The sequence below is a fragment of the Chelonia mydas genome, chromosome 13 (assembly GCF_015237465.2).
Source record: "Chelonia mydas isolate rCheMyd1 chromosome 13, rCheMyd1.pri.v2, whole genome shotgun sequence".
NCBI classification, from domain to species: Eukaryota; Metazoa; Chordata; order Testudines; family Cheloniidae; genus Chelonia; species Chelonia mydas.
In genome coordinates, this window is record NC_051253.2 from 1,142,176 (window position 1) to 1,167,542 (window position 25,367).

At 58.7% G+C, this 25,367-nt stretch overlaps 3 protein-coding genes across 3 annotated transcripts in view; 1 reads left to right on the top strand and 2 right to left on the bottom strand.

Moving 5' to 3' along the window:
• Window positions 1-843: 843 nt before the first annotated feature.
• LOC102948154 (eppin) lies at window positions 844-6,759 on the top strand. Its single transcript, XM_007067772.4, has 4 exons — window positions 844-1,123; window positions 1,454-1,630; window positions 3,132-3,299; window positions 3,531-6,759. Exons 1-4 carry the CDS (start codon window positions 1,027-1,029, stop codon window positions 3,539-3,541), a joined length of 453 nt encoding a protein of 150 aa, XP_007067834.1. The 5' UTR covers window positions 844-1,026; the 3' UTR covers window positions 3,542-6,759.
• Window positions 6,758-13,857, bottom strand: LOC122462741 (keratin-associated protein 5-1-like). The gene is made up of 10 exons (XM_043527313.1): window positions 13,836-13,857; window positions 13,488-13,619; window positions 12,281-12,424; window positions 11,800-11,946; window positions 11,075-11,224; window positions 10,637-10,783; window positions 10,414-10,545; window positions 9,269-9,397; window positions 7,518-7,658; window positions 6,758-6,965 (listed from the first exon to the last, which is right to left on the bottom strand). The coding sequence occupies exons 1-10, from the start codon at window positions 13,855-13,857 to the stop codon at window positions 6,955-6,957; spliced, it is 1,155 nt and encodes a 384-aa protein (XP_043383248.1). The 3' UTR covers window positions 6,758-6,954.
• LOC122462742 (balbiani ring protein 3-like) overlaps window positions 13,536-25,367 on the bottom strand; it is a 28,662-nt gene continuing 16,830 nt past the window's right edge. Inside the window, exons 13-17 of the mRNA XM_043527314.1 lie at window positions 20,568-20,699; window positions 19,928-20,059; window positions 17,833-17,970; window positions 17,284-17,427; window positions 13,536-14,260 (exon numbers count right to left, since the gene is read on the bottom strand). Coding sequence (XP_043383249.1) covers window positions 13,884-14,260; window positions 17,284-17,427; window positions 17,833-17,970; window positions 19,928-20,059; window positions 20,568-20,699 — 923 coding nt within the window. The 3' untranslated portion in view covers window positions 13,536-13,883. The remainder of the gene's footprint in view (window positions 14,261-17,283; window positions 17,428-17,832; window positions 17,971-19,927; window positions 20,060-20,567; window positions 20,700-25,367) is intronic.

Here is a 25,367-nt window from a genome sequence, read left to right on the forward strand (position 1 = left end):
GGGAATGAAGGGTGGCGCCAGGGCTGCTCCTTGTACGTGGGAGATCCCAGGAGCCCGGCTGAGCTGCGGTGCCGGGCTCTGTACATGGGGCTGGGATACTGCTGGGGGGAGCCGGCTTGTGGTTTCGGGTGGGTTGATGGAGCTGGTCCCCGTGTTCTGTCCGGGACTCTTGCCCGACTGAGTGCTGTAGAATAAACTCGTTGAGTGTTATTCCCTTTCAATTGAGCTAGGTGTCTGCTAGTAAAGCGGTGGACTGCCTGCCCCCAGCCCTCCCTCCCCAGGGGTCTGAACACCTGAAGATCAGCCCTGCACCAAATCAGCTTCTTTACATAGATTTTCTTGGAGTCGAAGTAGAATCCCAGTCTCCAGTCTCCTGCGGTCTCCCAGCGTGTCCCTTTGCTGCTTGGTCAATATCAACCCCTGCACTTTTCAGGGAGTGCTGGGGACCCCGTCCCCTCCTGCCCTGGCAGCCTGTTCTCCTCTCTGCCCAGCTGGGGGGAGGAAGGGGGGGGCGTCACCATTTTGTTAGTGAGGCAGAGTCTTGGGCCCAAACCATTGCTGATGGTTGCCAGTTTGGCTGCTGGCCCCCGTGACCTGGGGTTGGACCATCTGCTGGGCCCGTCCCCTGGGGCGTGGTGCACAGGGTCTCAGGAGATAGCCGGGGTGCTCTGCCGCTGGCCGGGGCATGTTCCTGCCCTCCCCAGTGGCCCTGGCGACATACGGCCCAGCCATGCGGCTCAGCACAGTGACGAGCCAGTTCGCAGGAAGAGCCTTGTCTTACCTATGCCACCGGCTGGCTCCTCCCCTTGCCTGCTCTCCCCAGGTGACCGCGCAAGGCTTGGCTGGGCAGGGCGGGTACCTGGGACCACTTACAGTGGAATGGAATAAGCTGGAGTCAGATTCCGACAGGTCCGGACAGGCCACCTGAGAGCCGGCCCCTCCCTCTGCGGCACCAGCCCCGCTTGCCAGACAGCTTAAATCTGCCCTGCCTCAGCCCTGAGGATCGAGACCCAGCATCTCAGCACCATGAAGTTGGCTGGCATTGTGCTCCTGGCGGCCCTGCTCTCGCTGTGGGCCGAGCTGCCCGCTGCGTCCCGGGGAGACAGGTCGACTGCAGCACCTGGTGAGTGCTGAGAGCGGGCACCTGCCGGGCCAGCACACAGGTGCGGCACCTTGGGGCGTCCAGCCCTGGGACGAACTCCCCCGCCCCCGCGGAGGATGGGAGCGGCAATGGGGGCTGGATTCTCGTGGGACCTGCCCGCCCATGGGCTGTGCAGGACGAGGGGCAGACAGTGGATGTGCCTGGGGAGGGGGGGCAGTGCCTAGCCAAACCCCACCTGAGACCCATCTGGGGATCCCCCCGATGTGCCCAGCCCCCCCACTCCCGTGCAGGGTGGAGTTGTGGATCTCTGCAGCCCCCGGTCAGTGCGCGCTGACCCGTCTCTCTTTGCAGTTAAGGCTGGTTACTGCTACAAGGTGGCCCCGGTGGGGGGAGTGTTTGATGGGAAGAACTGTAGTGCCTGCCTGGCGAACAACACCTGCTCCACTTGCTGCACCGACGGCGACTGCCCCAGGAGCGACAAGTGCTGCCCGGACGAGTGTGGCTACACCTGCCAGATGGCAGTGACAGGTACGGGGGTCCTGGCCCCTGCGCCTCACTAGCTGGGAATGAGCCTGCCCCTCAGGAACAGCCAGGGCCTGGGCCGGTCCCCCAGAGCAGAGTGCCCAGCCCGACGGGCAGAGACGGCGCTGGGCGCTAGGCCCCCGAAGGCAGTAGGGGGGCTGCTGCTGGGCGGGGTGAGACACAGCTTCCTCCTCCTCCAAGCACAGGGCTGAGACTGTGCCACCCCGACCCGGGGGAGCCCCGATTCCACCATCCGCGTCCCATGGCAGAGCCCGCGGGGCTGCTCTCGCCGGCTACATGCCGCCGCTCAGAGGTGCACTGCTGCGGGCACAGCACAGTGCGGGATCCTCTGGAGTGGCTCAGAGCACGGCCGGATGGCAGGGCCTCTAATGTGCAGGGCAGGGATGGGGTCTCTGGCCTCTGTTTGCCAGGAGCTGGGAATGGGCGACGGGGGATGGATCACTTGGTGATTCCCTGCTCTGTTCCTTCCCTCTGGGGCACCTGGCCCTGGCCGCGGTCGGCAGACAGGACACGGGGCTAGATGGGCCTTTGCGCTGACCCAGTCTGGCCGTTCTGATGGACTTATGTAGCTGAGCCCTGCCTGCACCCCAGTCTGCACCGTTGCTCCCCACAGTGGGTCGCCTGTGTAGACGTGCTGGAGGCGCTGGCTGCTTGCTGTGCAGAGGGTGCCTGGAGCTGGGTTTGCTCCATGATTTGGAGCCGGGGAGCAGCCCAGCCTGAGCGGTTTGGGGTGGGGGGTGAATCTCAAAGATGTTTCCCTGCAGCCGTAGGTCCGTGGCCGCTGGGCCATTCTGAGGCGTGACGCTCTCTGGCTCTAGGGGCCTCATGCGGCCTCCCCCTAGCCAAGGCTGCGTCTGATCCACCCTCGCTCCCAGGGGTGGGGGTGGGGGTGGAGGGTCCCATGGTTCCCTATGGCCTGTGGGGTGACGCTTATGCCTGGGAAGTGGCTTCTCTGAGAAGCCCTGGTCCCTCCCCGGCTGGGACGAGCCTGTCCGACGGGTCCTGCTACCAATTCATTAACTCGCTCCAGCCTCCAGCTCCCGCTGCCCTCTGCCTGGGGTCCCTGGTGAACGGGCCGGGGCATTAGCAACATGCCCATTGCCACTCCACGTGTAACGCTCACCCCAGCAGTGGGCACGGCCCCTGGCTTCCCAGCACATCACACCTCTGCGCTAACAGGCAGAGACGTGCATTGCAGCCAGCCCGCGCCTGGGCTCGGAGTTCCCTGGTGGGGCCAGCCCTGACCCTTGGCAGGAGGCCTGGGGTAGACGAACTGGGCAGTGGGGCAGTGGGGGGCAGGATGGGTCTGATGCCAGGTGACGGGACGAGGGGCGTATGCAAGAGAACGGCTCTGCTGCCCTCCACCCCCGCCCCACTTTGCAGGCCCCTCTGAGAGCAGCGCCCCGGTGCCTGGGGCCTTAGGGGGCAGAGGCAGTTCGAGCCTCCCCCTTTGCCTCTCACAGCCCCCCAACCCTTTGCTCTGCAGATCTCTGCCACCTGCCCTCGGTGTGTGGCTATTGCAAGGCCAGGTTCCCTCGCTTCTTCTACAACTGGTCCAGCCAGGCCTGCGAGGAGTTTGTGTACGGCGGCTGCGGCGGCAACAGGAACAACTTTGAGACAAAGGAGGAATGTCTGCAGGCCTGCAGGCCGCCCGGTAAATGGAGCGGGCGGCCCAGCGCCACGGGGCGGAGCCCAGGGCTGGCTTGGGACCTGGGCCTCTCAGGGCAGGACTCTGCGCCCAGGATGGCGGCAGGCCCCCAAGTCTGGGAGGGAGGGGGGACCGCCCCCAAGCACTGATGGGGGAAAGGCCATCTGTGGAGGGAGCTGGGAAGGAGAGGTGCCGTGGGCATGCCCTGGGCCTGACCGCATTGCCTTTCTGTCGCAGGCACTGCCTAGCCCTGGCCGGCGTGGGGGAGCCGAAGAGGAAGCTGCTGTTCCTGGCTGGTGCCTGTCTTCCCGGGCACAATTCCTGTCCCTTTCTGAGGGAAACGACTCCCTGCCTGGGAAGCCCAGACCTTTGCTCCCCCGGACCCTCTGCAGCAGGGTTTGGCTGGAGGCGGTTGCATTGTCTCCCAGCTGCAGAGCCAGCCCCCGCGGCCCCCGAGCTGGCCCAGCCCCGCTGCCGTTCTGTAGCCATGGACGTGTGTGTTGCGTGTTAACGCTCAGCACGGAGCGCGGCGCTGGCAGGCAGGGGCTGCTATCAGCCAAACGCCCCTTTCCCTGGGACCTCGTGAGGGTCTGAGGGGTTAAATACAAGGACTGACCCTTTTCAAACAGAAGTAGGTCTTGTCACTCCTGCCCTTGGGAGAGGAGGGAGCTGTGCACACAACTCTGGCTGGAGTGCAGACTCTGCCCCTGCTTCCCTATTGGAGGGGGTGGGGGGGCATTTGGGACTCCAGGGCACATTGGGTAGTGGGAGTGCACAGCCCTGGCATGTGGGCAGCAGGGTCCCCTGCCAAGGCCCCAGTGTGTGACAGGCCAAGCATGATCCCCTTCCTCCCAGCCTGCTGGTCTGTGCCCTTCGCTACCGTGACTCTCGTGCCAGCATGTGTTCTCCTTGAAGCCCCAGCTCCTGGCGTCAGGGGAGCACGAGAATCTCAGCTTCATTTAAAACAACAGTTGTGCAGAAAAGCCTGAAAACGTAGCCCCATGAGCAACAGCCCCAGCCGACAAAGAACGAGACCCAGCACTTCCTACTTGGGACAGTCTCTCATGAGTTTTTAGTTCTTTTAACTGGCGATGCTACTACTCTTCCCTCTCAACCTTCGTGTCAGAACCCCCCATTTCGATCTGCTGGGCCTGCCCTGTTCAGACACCCACCCAGCTGCAGGAAGAGGCAACGTGGGTAGGATAAGGCACTGGGCTGGCAGCCAGGAGACTTGGGTTCTAACCTCTGCACTGCAACTCTGGGCAGGTCTCTGCTTCTATTTCCCTGCCACCCCTGTCTTGCCCGGGGGGAGCGTGAGCTCCCTGTGTCAGGGGCTGTCTCTTATGCGTTTGCACAGCACCCAGCACAAGGGCCCTGATCCCGGGGAGCCTTCGCCTACCACTAGAATAAACAAACTGTCATCACCCCGTCCCCTCCGGGTGGGGTCTGGTGCTTCTTCACCGAAATAGCGCTAGCAAGTATTTCTCGAGGTGCAGGGGCATTATCACCCCAGAACGCTCAGGTCCAGCAGAAAAACTCTCCCTGAAACAGGGTACATAGGGAATCTTACAGCAGCAAACAGCCACTCCCAAATTCACAGCTCGCGAAGACTAGACTAGACTAGCCTGTCCCTGCCCCACCAAACTGGTATTTGGGCTCAGGAGATGAATTTAAAGGCTCTGGCTCCACCCCCCGGAGAGTCCACTCAGACAGGTTGGTGGAACCGGCTTGCCAGGCAATGGAAATGGGAAAACCAAATCAACCCCCTCAGGTTGCAGGTCTGTTCTGCTTCGACCCACAAAGAATCCAGTCCGTTCTGGGCCTGGCCTCTCTCATTAGCAGGGCAGACAGCTATGCACACAAAGACAGAGCTCCCCTTCTGGACCCAAATGGACTCTTCTGCCCTGTGATTGGTGAGGCCGGGGAAACAAACCCTATAAATACAGGTGGGTTCTCCCCTTCCCCTTACTGCTGGGGCTTGTTGCTGTCTGGGAGGAGCTGCTCTCCAGGCCCGGCTCCCTTGACTGATGCTAGGATGTGCCTGGGGCTTCCAAGGCTGGCTTTGGCAGCTCTGGGGGATTTGCTTGCAGGGACTGAGGCCTCAGCCAAGGGCTCAGTAGAACTAGGTGGTTCAAACATATGGGCCAAAGTGAGGTCTCTGCTGAGCGCTTTAGAAGGGGCTTGGGAACACATGGAAATTACTCATGCCTGCAGTTTGGGTTCTGCACAGGACATCCACATCAGCTGTGCCATTCTGTGCCTGGCCTGAAATGTGTCCCCAGCTCTGTCCCTTTGCTGATCTCCCTGCCTGTCGCCCCTTTCAGGGCTTGCTCCAAGGCTGGAGCTGAGCTCACCTGCTAGGCTAGGGACAGCTGGTTGTCAGACTGCAGGGGTCAGCTTAGGTGATGCTCAGTGGCTGGGGTTTCACAACTGTGAGCTGGGATCCTATCCCAAATGGCAAGTGAAACCACAACAGCCTCCTAAAGCACTGGGAGGCGGAACTAATCGCAGCCTAGAGAACTGGGGAGATGGCCGGCCAATGGGCTGGGGGGGTATAGGGGGAGTGCAGACCCCTAGTACTGGCGCTAAGTGTGGGAGAACAGGGCAGCTTTTCAGAAGATTTCTGGTGTGGGGCATGGACAGCATCACCTGCCCCACAGAGCAGCATGAGAAGAACGAGGCAATTATTGCCTTCCTAACAATTGTCTCCCTAGTTGGGTGGGGCAGCAAAGAGATAATGGATCATACAGCCCTATTTAAGTCTGGAGGGGATAACTGCCCCCCTTGCCCATAACAACTGATGTCCCTGGAGGACACCCCCTTTGTCCCGGGAGCCTTCGACTGGTGCTGTGTTGTTTTAGGGTGGCTGAGTGCAGCTGCCTGGCCTGACACTTCCAGGGGAGCTCAGGACCCAGGGGGCCCTGTGGGCAGCCCCCAGCACAGGGCCTTTGCCTTCGGCTCGGTTGGTTTTATAACAGTGATGGCTCAGCTCTGACACCTCCTGGCGCCGAGGGGACAAGGACCAGGAGCGGGAAGCTGAGCTGGAGCAGAGCTACAGTGCCCGCCTGGGTGCTGGGGGGAGAGCGCTCCGCTCACACCCGGCTACGGTGGCTCTCTAGAGCCCCAAGAGAGCGGGACAGGATGCGCTTGGGGGGTGGGACTTGGGGGGCAAAGCCAGCGAGTGGCTTGAGTTCAATCTGAATAATGGCTCCCGGGGCAGGACTCATCCTGGGTCCGCTCCCCTGTGCCCCGTTTTCCTTCGGCTCAGCAGGGCTGGGCTGGCCCCATGCAGAACACTGGGTCTCGGGAGCTCTGCTGAGGTGGCAGCAGGCAGGAAGCTGCGTCTCTGCCCCAGGGGCTGGCGTCGGGCCTGCAGGTGGCTCTGCTCTGTGGTTCCAGCAAGGTGGATTTGAGGAAATCTGGCACCTTCTCAGCTGCGCCCCCAAAGGGAAGCGACGGGCGGGCTGGTGGCTAGAACGCCCAGCTGGGCAGGGAACACAGGACTCGGGCCTGGCGCTGGCACTCAGTTTATTGCTGCAGGGTCTGTAGGGGTCTGGAAGTTGCGTTGGCAGGGGGCGGCCAATGAAAGGGGTCTAATGATGGGCTGTCCCGTGATAAAGGGGCGGCTTCCTTTCAGCTCCTGTGGCGCTGGGCCCGCTCGTTATACAGCATCTGAAACGCAAACAAGCTGAGCGGTCACGGGCAGGCTAGGGGACACCTTTCTTTGGCTTTGGGCACAGACTGGACTCAGACTTACCCCTTTCCCTGCCCCACGTTCTGCTGAAAACCCCATTTCCCATATGCTCCGGGGACCCTGTGCCGGCCCCATTCCAGCTCTGTGCGGGGAACCCGGAGTTGGGGGAGTGTCAGGCTCAGCACCAGCCCGTGCCCAGTTTCCCTGTCCCGTAGGAAAGCTGGGAAGCAGCCAGGTACCCGGGTCCTTCCCTGGTGAAGCAGGGCACGGTGCCCTGGATATGCGTGAGGCCGGTGCAGCGGTCTGTGCTGGCCGTCAAGGCGTGGCACACCCCTCCCGACGGGCCTGGTGCAGCCAGGTACCTGGGTCCTTCCCTGGTGCCCCTGGATACGCATGAGGCCTGTGCAGTGATCTGTGCTGGCCGTCAGGGCGTGGCACACCCCTCCCGATGGGCCCGGTGGAGCCGGAGCCGGGAGCGCTCGCTCGGCCCTGCACCCCCCGTGCGCAGAGATTAGCTGCATAACTGGTACCTTCCTCTGGGTGTACGCAGCGCATCGTACACGTCCTAAAGCAGCACTTCTTCCTCCCAGGGCACGCGCGGTCACTGTCACACTCCGGGGGGGCTGCGTGTCGACACTTTGCTGGGTCCGGTGGGCAGGTGCCAGGCTTTTCTGTAGCAGGAGGAGATCAGGCGGCCTTGTATGGGGGGGCGTTAGGGGCCGGTGGACTCAGGCGCGTGGTAGCACCCATGGATCCCAGCACCCAGAGGTGGCTGGGGACACTGACTGCCCAGAGCCATGTTCTGATTGGCTGGCTGGATCTTGCTGAGGATGTTGCACCCCGGTGCCGGCTCCCAGCGGAGCTAGGACGGGCCCTCAGCATCCTGGGTGCATTGTGGTAGAGGAGATGACAGGGAGCAAGGGGCTGCCAGGCTGGGGTGGGGAGAAGCAGCTGGAGGAGGGAGTCCAGTGACCCCTGCAAACTGCCCCTCCTGCCCCCAGGTGCCAAGCGCCCTCTCTGCAGCAGACCAGGACCCTCCAGCTACTCTCTAGGGTACAGTAACTCCAGCCGCAGGGGACGCAGGAGAAAGGGAAGGGGTTAGTTGGCCACAGGCTGATGCCGGACGGGGGCTGGTGGGAGAAGGTCCCAGCCGGCAGGAGACTTTCACCCTAAGAGGGAGGGGGTTAAGCTGTGAGAACTCTGCCAGTCGGCGAAGGCCATTGGTCACGCTATGCATGGCTCACCGCTGGGCTCCCTCGGCTGCTTCCTGACGGGGGTTAAGACAACACATAGGAGACACCCCCTCAAAGGGCCCTCTGCTGCCGCTGGAGAAGCCACCCATCTGCGTGGCTCCTGGACCCCTCCAGACGGGGTGAGCTGGCTCCCCCCTCATGACTGGAGCTCCCACTCTGAGCTGCATGGGTGTCTGTGTCCATAAAACCCCTGACAGATCCCCCATGGTTCCCCCAAATCCTGCTGACTTCCCACCACAGATCTCCCAAGGATCTGCCCAGACCCTGTCCATAACGCTGGGAGGATCCCTGACCCCCACAGTCCCACAAACGCCATGGCAAAGAGGTGAGATGCCAGCAGACCCAGCGGTCTGTGCTGGGCAGGGCTGGTCTCACCCAGCCTCCCAGCTCTTGCTCTCCTGACAGAAAAGCTCTCGGTGCATGCGGCAGGGGAGGCAAGGAGGAATCATTTCACAATGTCTGATAGTAGCACGGAGAGGCCAGGGCCCTGTGGAGCTGGGCGCTGGCCAAACACAGGCCCTGCCCCGAGAGCTCAGAGTCTGCGTGTGGGGCAGGGCTCAGCTCTGGAGACGCTAACACTGAGGGACTAAATTTACCTGCAGAGATTGGGGACATGCACACGTGACCACACCCATTACTGCAGCACTTCTGCCCCCTGGGACACTCCTCATCCTCCCCACATTGCTCCACACAAAGGCCTGCCCCTTGGGGCTCTGGACAAAGGCCGGGTCTCCCTGGAACACAGAACAGCCCCATGACACGGGCTCAGCCTAGGAGTGAAGAGACTCCGGCCCTCGGCATCTTGAGCTGGGAGCTCCCCATGGGAAGAGGGCCCAGGAAAGAGAGAAGCAGTTTGAGTAGAAACTCAGAGCCCCTGGGGCCTGGGGGGCAACGGGATCATCCAGGGCTGGTTAATGGGGCTGTGGTCCTGCCCCTTCCCTGAGCGACCCCGACCCCTCCTCCCCTCCGGGCCCTGCATGGAGGGGAGTGTCTGCATCTGGGGCAGGGCTGACCGGTCCTGAGCTCACCTCCCGTGATTGCTGTCATGCAGACGTGGCCACACCCATTGCTGCAGCACTTCTGTCCCCGGGGACACTCCTCATCAGCAAAGCACAACTCCATGCACGACCCAAAGCCCTGGGGCCTTGGGCAGACGCCTGCAACACAGAGTGGCCATGTGCCCGTGAGACACCGGGCCCGCTGGAGCCTAACGACTCCAGATGGGAACGGGGGACTTACGGCAATGGGCCCAACCAGGGTGACGGAAGGCCCCTTGAAGGGACCCTTCCAGTTCAAGGTCCCAGGCCTTATCGTCAAAGAGCTCAGGGCCTGGGCCCTGCATATCTAACCAAGCCTAGACTGCTGGGATGGAGCTGCCCCATGAGGATAGAGCTCGTAGGGGCAGGAGACAGAGCTGCCTTGGGGCTGGCCCCAGACTGGAACAAGCTCCCACAGAAGCGAGGGGCCACCCCAAACCTCCCCCTGTCCCCTGCTGCCCAGGCCAGGCGCACTGCTCTGACCAACTTCCTCCAGTATAAACACACAGCAGCGCAGGCACAGAAACCCCTGTGACGAAAAGAACAGGAGGACTTGTGGCACCTTAGAGACTAACCAATTTATTTGAGCATAAGCTTTCGTGAGCTACAGCTCACTTCATCGGATGCGGGACTGTTCTTAATGTTTTCTCTGAATAGTGTGCGGGTGCCTCAGTTTCCCCGTGCAGTTCTTAAGTGTCTAGGTGGTGGGATAAGGATGTATGATCCTTGCAGAGCCCGAGAGGGCAGGTGTGTGCAGGGGTCTGGATACAGAGAATGGCCGACACCCTGTTTCCTGGCCACTGATGGCCTGGGCCCTTCCCCCCGCAAGGTGAGAGCTAAAGGGTTGGAGAACAAAGGAATCAGGTGACCTCCTGGCCCGGGAAAGGGACAAAGCCCAGAGGAGGAGGGGCTGGAGGGGGAGTCAGTTTGGGGCTGAGGGCTAGACCTTCATATCAGCCCTGCATGGCCTGTGAGCAGTGACTGCAGCTGGAACCCTCCCTTGCCCATGCACAGTGATACCAAGGCTCCTTTCCCTGGCATGTGGGCCCGACCAAGCAGTGCCCCTTTGCACGCCGGTCCATGGCCTGTGCAGGCCCACACTCCATGCTGCCCCCAGGCTCTAGGTCTAGCCTCACCTCGGGGGACTTTCTGGCAGACACGGCCACAGCCATTGCTTCTGCACCTTTGTCCTCTGGGACACTCCTCGTCAGCTCTGCATTCGTCCACGCACGAGTCAGTGGGGCCATCCCCAGACTTGTCCTCTCTCTCTGTAACACAGCAGGGGGCCCAGATGCCCGATCACCAGGGGTGCGCAGAGCCCAGGGAGCACCAGGGCAGGGGAAGGGAGCATGCACGTACCTGTGCGCACTGCCACACACTCCCAGCGGCACCCCGTGTCGCAGCACTTCTCGTGTCTCTCGCACACATGGTCGTCCAGGCACTGGTGTGAACGGGGCTGCCTCGGGTCGCTGCAGGCCTCTGCCCTGGGACAGGCACCGGGATGCTCTGGGGACGGGACAAGAGAGGGACAATGAACCCCTCCGTGGCAGGCGGGGGACCCTCCATATCACCCTGTAATGAGAACTGCCCATGGGGAGGGTCCCAGCTAGACTCTCGGGCCCCTCCAGCCCAAGCCCTCTGCAGACACATGCTCACTCCTGGCCCCTGCACTCCCATCCACCCTCTCTCTGCCGCACTGCCCTGGCATAGGGTCCTTTCTCTCCCTGGACTGCCAGTCTGGCCTGGGGATGAATGGGGCTGGTCCCGGGGGGGTGTCTCTGCAGCCTAGCTGGGTACCTTTGTAGTGGGGGACACAGCGCATGGCACAGCCGCTGAAGCAGCATTTCTCCTGCCTGGGGCAATCCCGGTCATGAGCGCAGGCGTCCTGTTCGCTGCACGGCACCAGCGTTTCCCAGGGCTTCTGCTTGGGGCACGCGCCGGGTTTCTCTGACAAGAGAGGGTGGGAAGGGCAGGTTTGGAGGCTGCTGGATAGAACGTGTCACAGTGGGGACCCACCACACCCACCCCAGGGGGAGGGCACAGCCAGCCCATCCTGCTGCACCCACCGGCCCCTCGGAACTACACTGGGGGATTCTTAGGGCTGGCTCTCCGGCCTGGCCCTGGAGTCCAGAGGCCTGACACAGCGGGCTGCAGCTCCCCACCACTCAGCCTCGCTCAGCAGCTGCAGATCCTGACCCAGAGGTGCACAAAGCCTGTGGAACGGCTGCTTAGCGGCAGGCTCCACACCTTGCACCCGGCACCCCCATGCTTGAGGCGGGGCTCCTGGCCCCTCGGTGCGCTGCAACCCCGGTGCTCTCTGCTCACACCTGGAGCGCAGGTAGCACCTGGCGCAGGGGTGGGGAGGTCTCCAGCTGCCCCTCGCCCGCCTTGCCCACAGCCGCTGGCGTGAACCCTTTCCTGCGGGGGATTCACCAGCGGGGCAAGGTAGCTCCAGTGGATGCTAACTGGGGTGACAGCCCCATGCTGGAGTGAGGGGAGCCCAGCTCCTGCCGCTCTGTTACCTCTCTCTGGGGCCTGGCATGTCCGGCCACACCCACTCTCACAGCACTTCTGGTCCCCCGCACACTCCTTGTCCCCTGTGCATGAGGACCTGCACAAGGGGGACTCGGACGCGATCCCGTCTGTCAGGGGGCAGATGCCGGGCTTCTCTGGAAAGCAGAAGGCAGAGGAGTGAGGGGGCTCACTGGGGTCTCGTGATGGGACGAGCACCCTCCCCACCACTGGTCGTTCTGTCGTGATGTCACAGTCACGGGGCTCCTTGTTTTCGCAGGCTGAGCCCTGGGCCCTGTCTGTCTGCACAGACGTGGTGGCTCCGGGGCCCTATGCCTGGGAGCTTGTCTGAGCGCCTTGGGCACATGCCAGGCTGGCCTATCCCAGCCACCCCGACAAACCCGCAGGAACTAGCTCTGCCCGGTCTCTCCCCAGCGTCTCACTTGCCCAGGTGAGGGGCTGCCTGCAGGGCAATCTGAACCTGCCTCCTACCTTCCGAAGGGGCCAAGCACTCGTGGTCACAGCCCTGCAGGCAACACTTCTGGGCCCTGGGGCACTCGCCGTCCCCTCGGCATCTGGCTTTGCACTCATAGCTGACGTAGAGCCCGTTGCGCACGGGGCAGAATCCAGGCTTCCCTGGGCAGAAAGAGGCCAAGGGCAGTCACAGAGCTGGCCAGAGGGAGGCCAGGGGGGCGAGGGAGGGGTCTGAGCCCACCGGGGAAGGGAGCGTCCCTGGCCCAAGCTGCCTGTGATCAGGTGGAGGGGCTGGGTGCTAGGAGCCGGGTGCTGCTGACGTGGGGAGCGTGGGATGCCGGCGCACTGGCAGCGCCAGGGGGTCATTGGGACCCTGTGTGCCCTTCTCTCTGCACCAGGGGGCCAGTTGCCTGTGGGGAGGGGGATTCCCTGGGCCCGGTGGTGCTGGCGAGTCACCTCAGAGGCAGAGAGCCCAGGCGGGTGGGACCCCGGGCCAAGGCACAAGGCTGCTGCGCAGGGCCTGAAGACGGCCCGGGGGTGTGCCTGAGCCTGCCACGCTGCCCCCACCTGCTGTGGCTCCAAACGCGGGGCGTGTATGTGACGAAGCGGGACTGTTCTTAATGTTTCCTCTGAATATTGTGGGGGTGCCTCAGTTTCCCCTAGGCATTTCTTAAGTATCTAGGTGGTGGGAGAAGGGTGTATGATCATTGCAGAGCCCGAGAGGGCAGGTGTGTGCAGGGGTCTGGCTCTGCAACGATCATACACCCTTATCCCACCACCTAGATACTTAAGAACTGCCTAGGGGAAACTGAGGCCCCCCCACCATATTCAGAGGAAACATTAAGAACAGTCCCGCTTCGTCACAGTGGGACTGTCTCTCCCCGGGTGAAGGAGCTGCAGGCGTGGCCACAGCCACTCCTGCAGTATTTCTGGCTCTCCGCCGGCCCCACAGCTCCTTGTTCAGTGGCCGGGCAGGCTGCCGGCTGGAACACGGGGTGGCCCGAGGCAGTCGGACCCTGATGAGCCCCTACCGCCTCCATCTGGGGAGGGAGAGGAGACCTCAGGGAAATGGACCCGCTGGGACAGGCAGAGAGCAGAGGCCCCTTTGTAGGCCCAGCCTCTAGCCCCTGTTCCTGTCCACCGCTCGTGCGGTCCCATCAGTGCATTCCCAATGCTGCCATAGGGCTGTCACTGCCATTCCTCCAGCACTGGCACGGACACTCACCGCTGCCCTGTGCTGGGCATGCCTGGCGGCACCGATGGCTGCAGCATCTCTCTGCTCTCGGGCAGTCCTGGTCACTGCGGCATCTCTGCCCACTGTGCCCCTCGGGGGCGGCTGGGCCAGCGCCGGGTTCCTCTGCAACACAGAGCAGTCACAGGGCAGTGACGCCCCATCCAGACAAGCCCTAACGCTCCAGCTGGTATCGGGGGGATGGCAGGGAATGGGGCTGACAAAAGACCCTGCTCTCTCCTCAATCCAGCCTCAGCCCTTGAGTTCCAGCCTTTCCCCACCCACTGCACTGAGACCTTTTCGTTCCCAGGATGCTAACTTAGGAGGAAAAGGCCCGGTTGCCTCTGTCCTCAGCCCCTGTCATGGGCACCCCACTCTCCCCATATGCTGTCAGAGCTCTCTGCTCACTGCCTGTCCCTCTAGTCCCTCCCTGTTCCTCCTCCCGGTGCCCTGCTCCAGCCAGTAACTCTGGGTACCCCCCACATAAAGGTCACGGGCTCCAGAGAATCCCAGCCCCTGCACCAGGAAACTGGCCTTTGAGCCATCGGCCCCTGGGAGGGAGTGACGGGGTGGGCAGCGGGTGCCCCTGGAGCAGCCCACGTGGGCACGTGCCGTCTCACCTGCCGTGGGGGAGGGCGGTGCACAGATGTAGCTGGAGCCCATCCTGCAGCACTTGTCTCTCTTGTGGCAGTCGCTGTCCTGCTGGCACAGCGTCAGGGGCGGCCCCTCGTCTCTGATTTTAAATGCTGGGCACAGCCCTGGTTTCTCTGGAACACAGGCCAGGCGCGTGGCAGTGAGGCCCTGCCCAGTCACAGAGCTGCCCCAGCCAAGTCCCAGCGACTCCATGCGGGAATGGGGCGGCAGGCAGGGGGGTTCTTGGGGAAATGGGCCAGGCCCGGGCTGAAGGGCGGCCCAGAACCAGTCCCCTGGCCTGCTGCCTCGGCACCTTCCCTGGCCTCTCCTTGCCCTTTGCTCTCTGAGGTTGCTCCCTCTCTGCCCTGTGACCCCATCTGGCTTGGGCCCTGGCACATCCAGTCCTCTCCCCCAGACCCCGCCCTGCCCCAAGCCCTGTCCTCAGCTGCCCGTCCCCTCTGTGCCTCAGCTCACGTGCCCTGCGTGCAGCCAGCGCTCCTGCCCCATCTGTCCTCGCTCTTTGCTCCATCTTGGCCCTCGGTCCCAAGCTCTCTGGGCCCATGTCCTCTGCCCCCTGGCCCCCAGTGCTCTGTGCCCCACGTCCCCATTCCCAGACCCCTGGGACTGAGCTCCCTGCGGGAATGATGGCCTGAGTCTGAGCTGCTGGCTGGGGAGCAGGGACCATTCAGGACGTGTGTGACATTATTGACTTGAACTGGGACCGTATAGAACATTGTTGCAACCAAGGTCCTGTAGTGGCACCAAACCTTGTATAAAGGGGGTCAAATAAGGTGTCTAAGACAAAGTTATTGTTTGCTGATTAGGATTATGCTATCTGTATGCATGTATCATTTTTGTATTTAAAGATATAAGTATTGGCTCTGTACTGTCTGTATTCCAAACTTGTGCTGTGCTTCTGGGTGACACCCCAGACAAGTTGGTGTCAGCTCTGCCTAGCCTGCTTGATGGCCCATTAAGGACCATCCTCTATACAATTGACCCATTGAGAGAAGGCACACACGCCTTGGGACTCAGGCAGGTGTGCAGGGACCTGCCTATGGACAGAACTCTGAGGTGTTTCCAGGCCATGGGATGGGCAGCTTGACCTTGGGACAAAGGAAGACAGACCACATGGCAAGAGACTATACAAAGCTGCGGCAGCTCCTCCATCTGGTCTTCAGTCCTGCTTCCTACCTCTGGAGGGACTTGGCTACCCTGAAGCTTTGAACCAAGGACTGAAGGACCCATCCCAGCTGGGGATGTTCTCCAGAGACTTGATTTGAACCTGCCGTTTATTCCATCACTGCTGCAAGCCTGAACCGAGAACTTTGCCGTTACTGGATGTCATTGATTCCATTTAACCAATTCTAGCTCTCCTCTCTGTCTTTTCCCTTTTATGAATAACCCTTTAGATTTTAGATTCTAAGGAATTGGCAACAGTGTGATTTGTGGGTAAGATCTGATTTGTATTTTGACCTGGCTCTGGGGCTTGGTCCTTTAGGATCGAGGGAACCTTTTTTCTTTTACTGGGGTGTTGGTTTTCATAACCATCTGTCCCCATAACGAGGGGCACTGGTGGGGATGCTGGGAAACTGGAGTGTCTAAGGGAATTGCTTGTGTGACTTGTGGTTAGCCAGTGTGGTGAGACCGAAGTCCTCTCTGTCTGGTTGGGTTTGCCTCGGTGTGCAAAGGACCCCCGGCCTTGGGCTGTGGCTGCCCTGCTCGAAGCAATTTGTCCTGAATTGGCCCCTCTCCGTGGGATCCCGCCAGAACCAGCAGCGATACAACGTGTTTCTGTGGTGGGTCCTGGCTCGTGCCTACATGTCCCAAATGCCTCTCACCTGCTCAGCAGTGAGCCTCGCCTGTGTGGGGCCAGGCTCCGAGAGGGGCAGCAAACTCACCGTGCTGGGGGGCAAGGCAGGTGGGGCCACAGTGGAGGCGGCAGCATTTGGCGGCTCCTCCGCAGTCACTGTCCTGGGCGCAGGGGGATAGACAGGGCTCCTGGCTGGCCCCTGGGGCTCTGGCTGGGCACACTCCAGGTTTCACTGAGACAGAGCAGGCCAAAGGGTGAGACACACAGTGCGGTGAGAAGGGAGGGGCTGGAGAAATCAGCACCCGCCTCCCTCGTAGACCACTTGTGCGCCCTTTGCCCTGGCCTGTCCCTCCGCTGGGAGCAGGGCTGCCCAGGAGAGCGGAGTCCTAGCCGGGGGAACCAGCCAGGGCAGTTCAGGAGCAAAGCGCTGGGGTGCGTCTGCAAATGGCTGCGCACATGCGAATCAGCTCCTGCCAGCGCTCCCCAGCAGGGCATCACAGAGGTGGGAGGCTAGGGTGACCAGATAGAAAGATCGGGACGGGGGTGGGGGGTAATAAGCACCTATATAAGAAAAAGCCCCGAATATTGGGACTGTCCCTATAAAATCGGGACATCTGGTCACCCTAGGGGATGTTTGCTGGGGATGGGGTTAACGGTGCCTTGCATAGAGCGAGCCCAGGGCTTGGGCACATGTTGCCAAGATGTTAAAAGGAGGCTTCCCTGGGCCATGCCACCTCTGTGTGCACAGGGTAACTAGCAACCCAAGCCCCAGCGGTTAGCGAGTCCCTCAGTGCCCAGTGGTCTCGGTCTACGGCTAGGGACGCACCGGCTCACTGCGGACAGGTGGACACACTGGGAAGGGGCAGAGATGAGCCAGAGAGAACGAGTCTGCGGCTGGAGGCTGCCCTGCAGGGAGCAACTGCAGAAGCTCCATCTGTTTAGTTTCTCAAGAAGGTTGAGGTGACTTGGTCACGGTCTGCAGCTGTCTGCACGGAGAGGGATTTCTGAGAGCAGTGGCTGGGAGCTGGGGCCCCACATGTTCAGGTTAGAAGCAAGGAGCAGGGCGGGGTGGTGGGCTCTGTCACTTGGGCATTAGCTCAAGTCTGAACATCTCTCTCTCAGGTCTGCTCTAGCTCCACGAGGAGCTCTGGGCTGGATGCAGGACTCCCCAGGCAAGGGTCTCTGGCTGTGCTATGCAGGAGGGCAGATGGGTCCCTACGGGTCTGGGGCACAGAGGGGCCAGCTGAATGCCCCCTGGACACAGCGGGTTCGAAATCCACCCGAATGTGCCTTTCTAAGGACTGATCCGCAACGGGCCCTGCACGAGGAACGGCTGCCTCTCACCGACAAGCTTCACGGCCACGCAGGCCAGGCCACAGCCGTTGCTGCAGCACTTCTGGGCGCCCGGGCAGTCGCTGTCGGAACGGCATCTCTCATCACAGGCACCGACGGCTCCTCCTGCTAACGCCGGGCAGACTCCAGGCCTCACTGCAAGACCCAACAGCCACACGGAGTGAGACCCAGCCTGCGCACTGAAGTGCAGCAGGGGGGGCGGGGGAGGGAAACAGGCCATGCTGGGAGAAGGAAGATAGACCCCACAGCCGCTGTCCCCTTGTGCCCTTAGCCTCTGCACCCGTGCTCTTTGCGGAGAGAAGGCCCCATCTCCATGTTAAGGATCTGCCAGTCTCAGAGTCTCTGAGGCCAGCCGGGAGTCGGGATCATTCAGGGCAGGTTTATGGGACTGGGCTTCTGGCTCCTGACTGAGCGAGCCCCAGCCCCAGCTGAGGCAGGCAGCTCTCAGCCCTTGGGGAGCCCTGTACTCAGCTCATCCCGGGATCAGCACACGCGGCAGGGCTGAGCACAGAGATGCTGATGTGTAAGGTCTGAACATACCTTCAGCGATGACTCCCATGCAGACGTGACCACACCCGGTGCTGCAGCATTTCTGCCCCCTGGGGCACTGCGCGTCCCTGGTGCACTTCTCCACACAGAGGCCAGGTCTCTGCAGCGTCGGGCAGATGCCGGGTCTCTCTGGAACACACAATGGGCGTGCGGCAGAGGCCCTGCCCAGTCACTGAGCTGCTTTCGTCTCCAAGTTGGTCAAGTTCCCCCCACAAGTGCCATAAACAAACGACCCATTTCCCCGAGTTGGAAGGGCCAGAGTGGCAAGAAGCGAAGGCCTCCCTGCGGCCCATCTCGGCAGGGAGCTGGCAAACATGTAGGGCCCAGTGAGGTCCCTCATGGGGAAGGGGGAGTGGAACAGAGAGGAAGCTGACAGGGCTCTAGAGACATGAATGGGGCTCTGCTGGGACCTTGCCAGGGGGTGGCAGGGGATTGCAGGGACCAAGGGAGGAGTGAGAGATTCAGGGCAGGAGGTGGATGGAGCAGGCGTCAGAAGCACACAGCTGGATCCCCTGTAGGTTTCAACCCCCGCCCCCTCCGGGGTGCTCCAGGGGGCTCTGCTCTGTCCCTGGGGGTGGAGTAGATGCTCAGGGTGCTGCTGTCAGAGCCACCCCAGCCAACACCTGATAACTCCATGTGGGAAAGAGGGGGTGTCCTGAGGGAAGGGGACAGAGCAGGACTGAAGGGCCTCAGCTGCCCGGTAATGCCAAGTAACGATGGGCAAAGCCTGGATCGCGCTGCCCCTGTGTGCTGCCCCATTCTTCCTGCATGGGACAAAACATAAGAACGGCCATACTGGGTCAGACATTTGTAAGTTCAACTTTCGTGATAAAGAGATTGCACTGCAGTCCTTGTATTAGGTGAATTGAAAAATACTATTTCTTTTGTTTTTTATAGTGGAAATATTTGTAATAAAAATATGAAGTGAGCACTGTACCCTTTGAAAATATTTGAAAATGTAGAAAACATCCAAAAATATTTAAATAAATGGTATCCACAGTATGCATCCGATGAAGTGAGCTGTAGCTCACGAAAGCTCATGCTCAAATAAATTGGTTAGTCGTAAAGGTGCCACAAGTCCTCCTGTTATTTTTGCGAATACAGACTAACAGGGCTGCTACTCTGAAACCTGTCATTATTGTTTATGTGACGCAGCAGGGAGCGGGGAGTGTTGACCTGGGAATGTGGCAGGGGAGTTTCAATGGGAAACCTGAGAGCCTGTAACCTGAGCCGGGAGGGGGAGGGGGAGGGCGAGGTGACACCTCTGCCCGGGAATGTGAACAGAGGCTGCAGGAGGGAGCCTGCTGGGGGAGTGTTAGGTTCAGTTTGGGGCTGGGTGGAGGAACGCAGGGAACCCCAGGGCTGGGGTCTAAGCTCCCTGCTCCCCCAGAAGGACTTGACTGAGGGGTCCTGGTTGTACCCACAGCTCTGTTTGTTCCTGTTGTCCAATAAACCTTCTGTTTTACTGGCTGGCTGAGAGTCTCAGTGAATCCCAGGAAGAGGGGTGCAGGGCCCTGACTCCCCCACACTCTGTGACAGTTTAACAGCGTGACTAATCATGATAGATTTTTTTAATTGCTTGACAGCCCTAGTTTTCAGAGAACTATCCATGATGACTCCAAGATCTCTTTCTTGGTGTTAACAGCTGTTTTAGATCCACCATTTTGTATGTACAGTTGGGATGATGTTTTCCAATGTGCATTACATTGCATTTATCAACATTGAATTTCATCTGCCACTTTCTTGCCCAGTCACCCAGTTTTGTGAGGTCCCTTTGTAGCTCTTCACAGTCAGCTTTGGGCTTAACTATCTTAAGGAATTTTGTATTGTCTGTAAGTTTTGCCACCTCACTGTTTATCCCTTTTTCCAGGTCACTTATGAATACACTGAGACACCCTGCAGCTCCCTGGAGTGACCCTCTTCACCTACCAGGACAGGAGCTGTCGTTCCCCAGAGTCCAGCTCTGCCCCCCAGAAGGCGACTGGCTGAAGGCTGGGGCTGAGGGCGGCATTATTACCAAACGGATGGGGGCGAGGGATGGACACAGCTCGGATTCCTGCTGCCAATGGCACAGGGTGGGGTTTACCTTCGCCCTGCGCGGGGCACTCTGCACGACACCGATGGCTGCAGCATCTCTCTGCTCCTGGGCAGTCCCAGTCACTGCGGCATCTCTGCCCACCGTGCCCCTCGGGGGCGGCTGGGCCAGCGCCGGGTTCCTCTGCAACACAGAGTGGTCACAGGGCAGTGACGGCCCATCCAGACAAGCCCTAACGCTCCAGCTGGTATTGGGGGGGCGAGGGGAATGGGGCTGACTGGGGCTGGAGCCAGACCCAAAAGTGTCAGAATGTCCAATCTCCTTCTCCAGCCCCTGCTCCCGCTGGCCTCAGCCCCTCCCACATGTGCCCCCACCTCCCGAAGAGAGATCACACTGGGCAGGACAGGCCCCACCACAGACATGCACCAAATTGCTCTAGAGCCCCACGGCTCCCCCACACCTGAACACAAGCCCGGCTCCCTGCCCAGGCTGCCCTCTTCTGCCCCCCTCTCCTGTTAGTGTTGGAGAGGCAATATGGAGTGGGCTGGAACCCTGGCCCCCTGGCTCGGAAGGACAAGCAGCCTTGGACCTAGGGTGGCAGAGATCAGGTAATGAATGGGGCTGGGTCAGCAGAGATTCCCGTCGGGCTGTGTAACCCGGGACCCTTGAGCCCGTTCCCAGCTCCTCTTACCTTCGCCCTGCGCAGGGCACTCTGCACGGCACCGATGGCTGCAGCACCTCTCTGCTCCCGGGCAGTCCCAGTCACTGCGGCATCTCTGCCCACCGTGCCCCTCGGGGGCGGCTGGGCCAGATGTGGGGGTCCCTGTTACACAGAACAGCCCCATGGCAGCGAGACCCCGGCTGGGCACAGAGCCGCACCGGATGTAGCCTCACAGCTCCATGGGAAAGGGGGTGTCCTGGGGGAACCAGGCCAGACCAGGAATGAAGAAGGACCCCGGTGCCTGTCCCGTCCCGCTAGCTGTGTGCGCTGTTCATCACACTTAGCCCCCTCCCTGTGCGGCGTTCTCCTTTCCCTTCCCGCAGCTCCGCACCCTGCTGTGACGAGCGGGACGGTTCTTAATGCTTCCTCTGAATAGTGCGGGGGTGCCTCAGTTTCCCCTAGGCAGTTCTTAAGTATCTAGGGGGTGGGATAAGGGTGTATGATCGTTGCAGAGCCCTAGAGGGCAGGTGTGTGCAGGGGTCTGGACACAGGGAATGGCCGACACCCTGTTTCCTGGCACCTGATGGCCTGGGCCCTTCCCCCTGCAAGGTGAGAGCTAAAGGGGTTGGAGAATGAAGGAATCAGGTGACCTTCTGGGCCGGAAAGGGACAAAGCCCAGAGGAGGAGGGGCTGGAGGGAGTTTCAGTTTGGGGCTGGCTGGGGACATGGAGTGAAGTGCTGATGCGGTTGTCTGGCTCACTGCCCCGCAAAATGGACCCGGCTGAGGGGTCCTGTTCTCTGTACCTACAAGCTCTGTGTTAGACCATGTCCCTGTCGTCTAATAAACCTGTTTTACTGCCTGGTTGAGAGTCCCGTCTGACTGCGGAGATGGGGTGCAGGACCCTCTGGCTTCCCCAGGACCCCGCCTGGGCGGACTCGCTGTGGGAAGCGCACGGAGGGGCAGAGGAGGCTGAATGCTCCGAGGTCAGACCCAGGAAGGTGGAAGCTGTGTGAGCTGTGTGTCCTGCAGACAGGCTGCTCAGAGAAAGGAGACTTCCCCAGAGTCCTGCCTGGCTTCGTAGGGAGCAGTTCCAGAGTATCGCCCCGGGACTCCATGACACCTGTAATGCCAGGTAACGATGGGCAAAGCCTGGATCTCCCTGTCCCTGGGTGCTGACCCATTCTAAAATCCCTGCAGCTCCTTGGAGTGACCCTCTTCACCAACCAGGAGGGGAGCTGCTCTTCCCCAGAGTCCAGCTCTGCCCCCCAGAAGGCGACTGGCTGACAGCTGGGGCTGTGGGTGGCATTATTACCAAACCGATGGGGGTGAGGGATAGGATCTAGAAATCTAAATAATAAGATGGGTGAACTAGAGTGCGACGTATTAAATGAGGCTATTGATATAATAGGCATCACAGAAACTTGGTGGAATGAGGATAATCAATGGGACACAGTAATACCAGGGTACAAAATATATCGGAAGGACAGAACAGGTCGTGTTGGCGTGGGAGTGGCACTATATGTGAAAGAAAGTGTAAAAAATCTTAAATGAACCAAACTGTACCACAGAATCTCCGTGGATAGTAATTCCATGCTCGAATAATAAGAATATAGCAGTAGGGATATATTACCGACCACCTGACCAGGATGGTGATAGTGACTGTGAAATGCTCAGGGAGCTTAGAGAGGCTATTAAAATAAAAAACTCAGTAATAATGGGGGATTTCAATTATGTATCCGCATGTTGACTGGGTACATGTCACCTCAGGACAGGATGCAGAGATAAAGTCTCTTGACACCTTAAATGACTGCTTCTTGGAGCAGCTAGCCCTGGAACCCACAAGGGGAGAGGCAAGTCCTAAGTGGAGCACAGGATCAGGTCGAAGAGGTGAATATAGCTGGACCGCTTGGTAATAGTGACCATAATATAATTCAATTTAACATCCCTGGGCGGGGAAAACACCACAGTGGCCCCACACTGTAGCATTTAATTTCAGAAAGGGGAACTACACAAAAATGAGGAAGTTAGTTAAACAGAAGTTAAAAGGTACGGCGCCAAAAGTCAAATTCCTGCAAGCTCCATGGAAACTTTTTAAAGACACCATAATAGAGGCTCAACTTTAATGTGTATCCCAAATTAAAAAACATAGTACGAGAACCAAAAAAGTGCCACCATGGCTAAATAACAAAGTAAGAGAAGCAGTGAGAGGCAAAAAGGTATCCTTAAAAAAGTGGAAGTTAAATCCTAGTGAGGAAAATAGACAGGAGCATAAACTCTGGTAAGAGAAGTGTAAAAATACAATTAGGAAAGCCAAAAAAGAATTTGAAGAACAGGTAACCAAAGACTCTAACAGTAATAGCAAACAATGTTTTAAGTACATCAGAAGCAGGAAGCTGCTAAACAACCAGTGGGGCCACTGGACGATCAAGGTACTAAAGGAGCACTCAAGGATGCTAAGGCCATTGTGGAGAAGCTAAATTAATTCTTTGCATCGGTCTTCACGGCTGAGGATGTGAGGGAGATTCCCAAACCTGAGCCATTCTTTTTGAGTGACAGATCTGAGGAACTGTCCCAGATTGAGGTGTCATTGGAGGAGGTTTTGGAACAAACTGATAAACTAAACAGTAATAAGTCACCAGGACCAGATGGTATTCCCCCAAGATTTCTAAAGGAACTCAAATGTGAAATTGCGGAACTACTCACTGTGGTGTCTAAACTATCATTTAAATCAGCTTCTGTACCAAATGACTGGGGGATAGCTAAGGGCTCCAGAGGTGACCCTGGAAATTACAGGCCGGTAAGCCTGACTTCAGTACCAGGCAAACTGGTTGAAACTACAGTAAAGAACAGAATTGTCAGACACATAGATGAACATAATTTGTTGGGGAAGAGTCAACATGGTTTTTGTGAAGGGAAATCATACCTCACCAATCTATTAACATTATTTGAGTGTGTGACTAAGTGGGACTGTTCTTAACGTTTCCTCTGAATACTGTAGGGGTGCCTCAGTTTCCCCTATGCATTTCTTAAGTCTCTAGGTGGTGGGATAAGGGAGTGTAATTGTTGCAGAGCAAAGGGCCAGGGTACATAAATTGCCAACACTCTGTTTCCTGGAAACTGATGGCCTGGCCCGTCCTCCCTGCAAAGTGAGAGCCAAAGGGTTGGAGAACAAAGGAATCCGGTGACCTCCTGGCCTGGAAAGGGACAACGCCCAGAGGAGGAGGGGCTGGAGGGGAAGGCAGTTTGGGGCTGGCTGGGGACATGGAGTGAAGTGCAGACGTGGTTGTCTGGCTCACTGCCCCCCAGAATGGACCCAGCTGAGAGGTCCTGTTCTCTGTACCTACAAGCTCTGTTTTAGACCATGTTCCTGTCATCTAATAAACCTCTGTTTTACTGGCTGGCTGAGAGTCACGTCTGACTGTGAAGTTGTGGGGCAGGACCCTCTGGCTTCCCCAGGACCCCGCCTGGGCAGACTCACTGTGGGAAGCGTACGGAGGGGCAGAGGATGCTGAATGCTCCGAGGTCCGACCCAGGAAGGTGGAAGCCGTGTGAGCTTCTTGCCCTGAAGACAGTCTGCTCCCAGAGAGGAGACCTCACCAGAGTCCTGACTGGCTCCATAGGGAGCAGTTCCAGAGCATCGCCCAGGGACTCCGTGACAGTGGATGTCAACAAGCATGTGGACAAGGGTGACCCAGTGGATATAGTGTAATTAGATTTTCAGAAGGCCTTTGACAAGGTCCCTCATCAAAGGCTCTTAAGAAAAGTGAGCTGTCATGGATTGGTAACTGGTTAAAAGATAGGAAGCAAAGGGTAGGAATAAATGGTCAGCTGTCAGAATGGAGAGAGGTAAACAGTGGTGTCCCCAGGGGTCTGTACTGGAACAAGTCCTATTCAATATATTCATAAATTATCTGGAAAAAGGGGTAAACAGTGAGGAGGCAAAGTTTGTAGATGATACAAAACTACTCAAGATAATTAAATCCCAGTCAGACTGCGAAGAGCTACAAAAGGATCTCTCAAAACTGCGTGACTGGGCAACAAAATGGCAGATGAAATTCAGTGTTGATAAATGTAAAGTAATGCACATTGGAAAAATAATCCCAACTATACCTATAAAATGAAGGGGTCTAAATTAGCTGTTGCCACTCAGGAAAGAGATCTTGGAGTCATTGTGGATAGTTCTCTGAAAACATCCACTCAATGTGCAGCAGCAATCAAAAAAGCGAAGAGAATGTTGGGAATCATTAAGAAAGGAATAGATAATATAAGACAAAAAATATCATGCTGCCTCTCTATAAATCCATGGTACGCCCACATCTTAAATACTGCGTGCAGATGTGGTCGCCCCATCTCAAAAAAGATATATTGGAATTGGAAAAGGTCCAGAAAAGGGCAAAAGAAATGAGATGGGGTATGAAACGGCTTCCCTGTGTGGAGAGATTAATAAGACTGGGACTTCTGATCTTGGAAAAGAGATGACTAAGGGGGGATATGATAGGGGTCTATAAAATCATGACTGGTGTGGAGAAAGTAAATATGGAAGTGTTATTTACTCCTTCTCATAATACAAGAACTAGGGGTCATAGAATCATAGAATATCAGGGTTGGAAGGGACCTCAGGAGGTCATTGAGTCCAACCCCCTGCTCAAAGCAGGACCAATCCCCAACTAAATCATCCCAGCCAAGGCTTTGTCAAGCCTGACCTTAAAAACTTGCAAGGAAGGAGATTCTACCACCTCCCTAGGTAACGCATTCCAGTGTTTCACCACCCTCCTAGTGAAAAAGTTTTTCCTAATATCCAACCTAAACCTCCCCCACTGCAACTTGAG

Excerpts from the sequence above, each read along its gene's own strand:
- LOC102948154 (XM_007067772.4), top strand. The coding sequence starts at position 1,027 with ATGAAGTTGGCTGGCATTGTGCTCCTGGCGGCCCTGCTCTCGCTGTGG. Across the intron at positions 1,124-1,453 it reads CAGGTCGACTGCAGCACCTG|TTAAGGCTGGTTACTGCTAC; the intron begins GTGAGTGCTGAG and ends CTCTCTTTGCAG. Across the intron at positions 1,631-3,131 it reads CTGCCAGATGGCAGTGACAG|ATCTCTGCCACCTGCCCTCG; the intron begins GTACGGGGGTCC and ends TTTGCTCTGCAG.
- LOC122462741 (XM_043527313.1), bottom strand. The coding sequence starts at position 13,857 with ATGACAGGGGCTGAGGACAGAG. Across the intron at positions 10,546-10,636 it reads GTGTGTGGCAGTGCGCACAG|AGAGAGAGGACAAGTCTGGG; the intron begins GTACGTGCATGC and ends GCTGTGTTACAG. Across the intron at positions 9,398-10,413 it reads CTGCCAGAAAGTCCCCCGAG|GCGTCTGCCCAAGGCCCCAG; the intron begins GTGAGGCTAGAC and ends TCTGTGTTGCAG.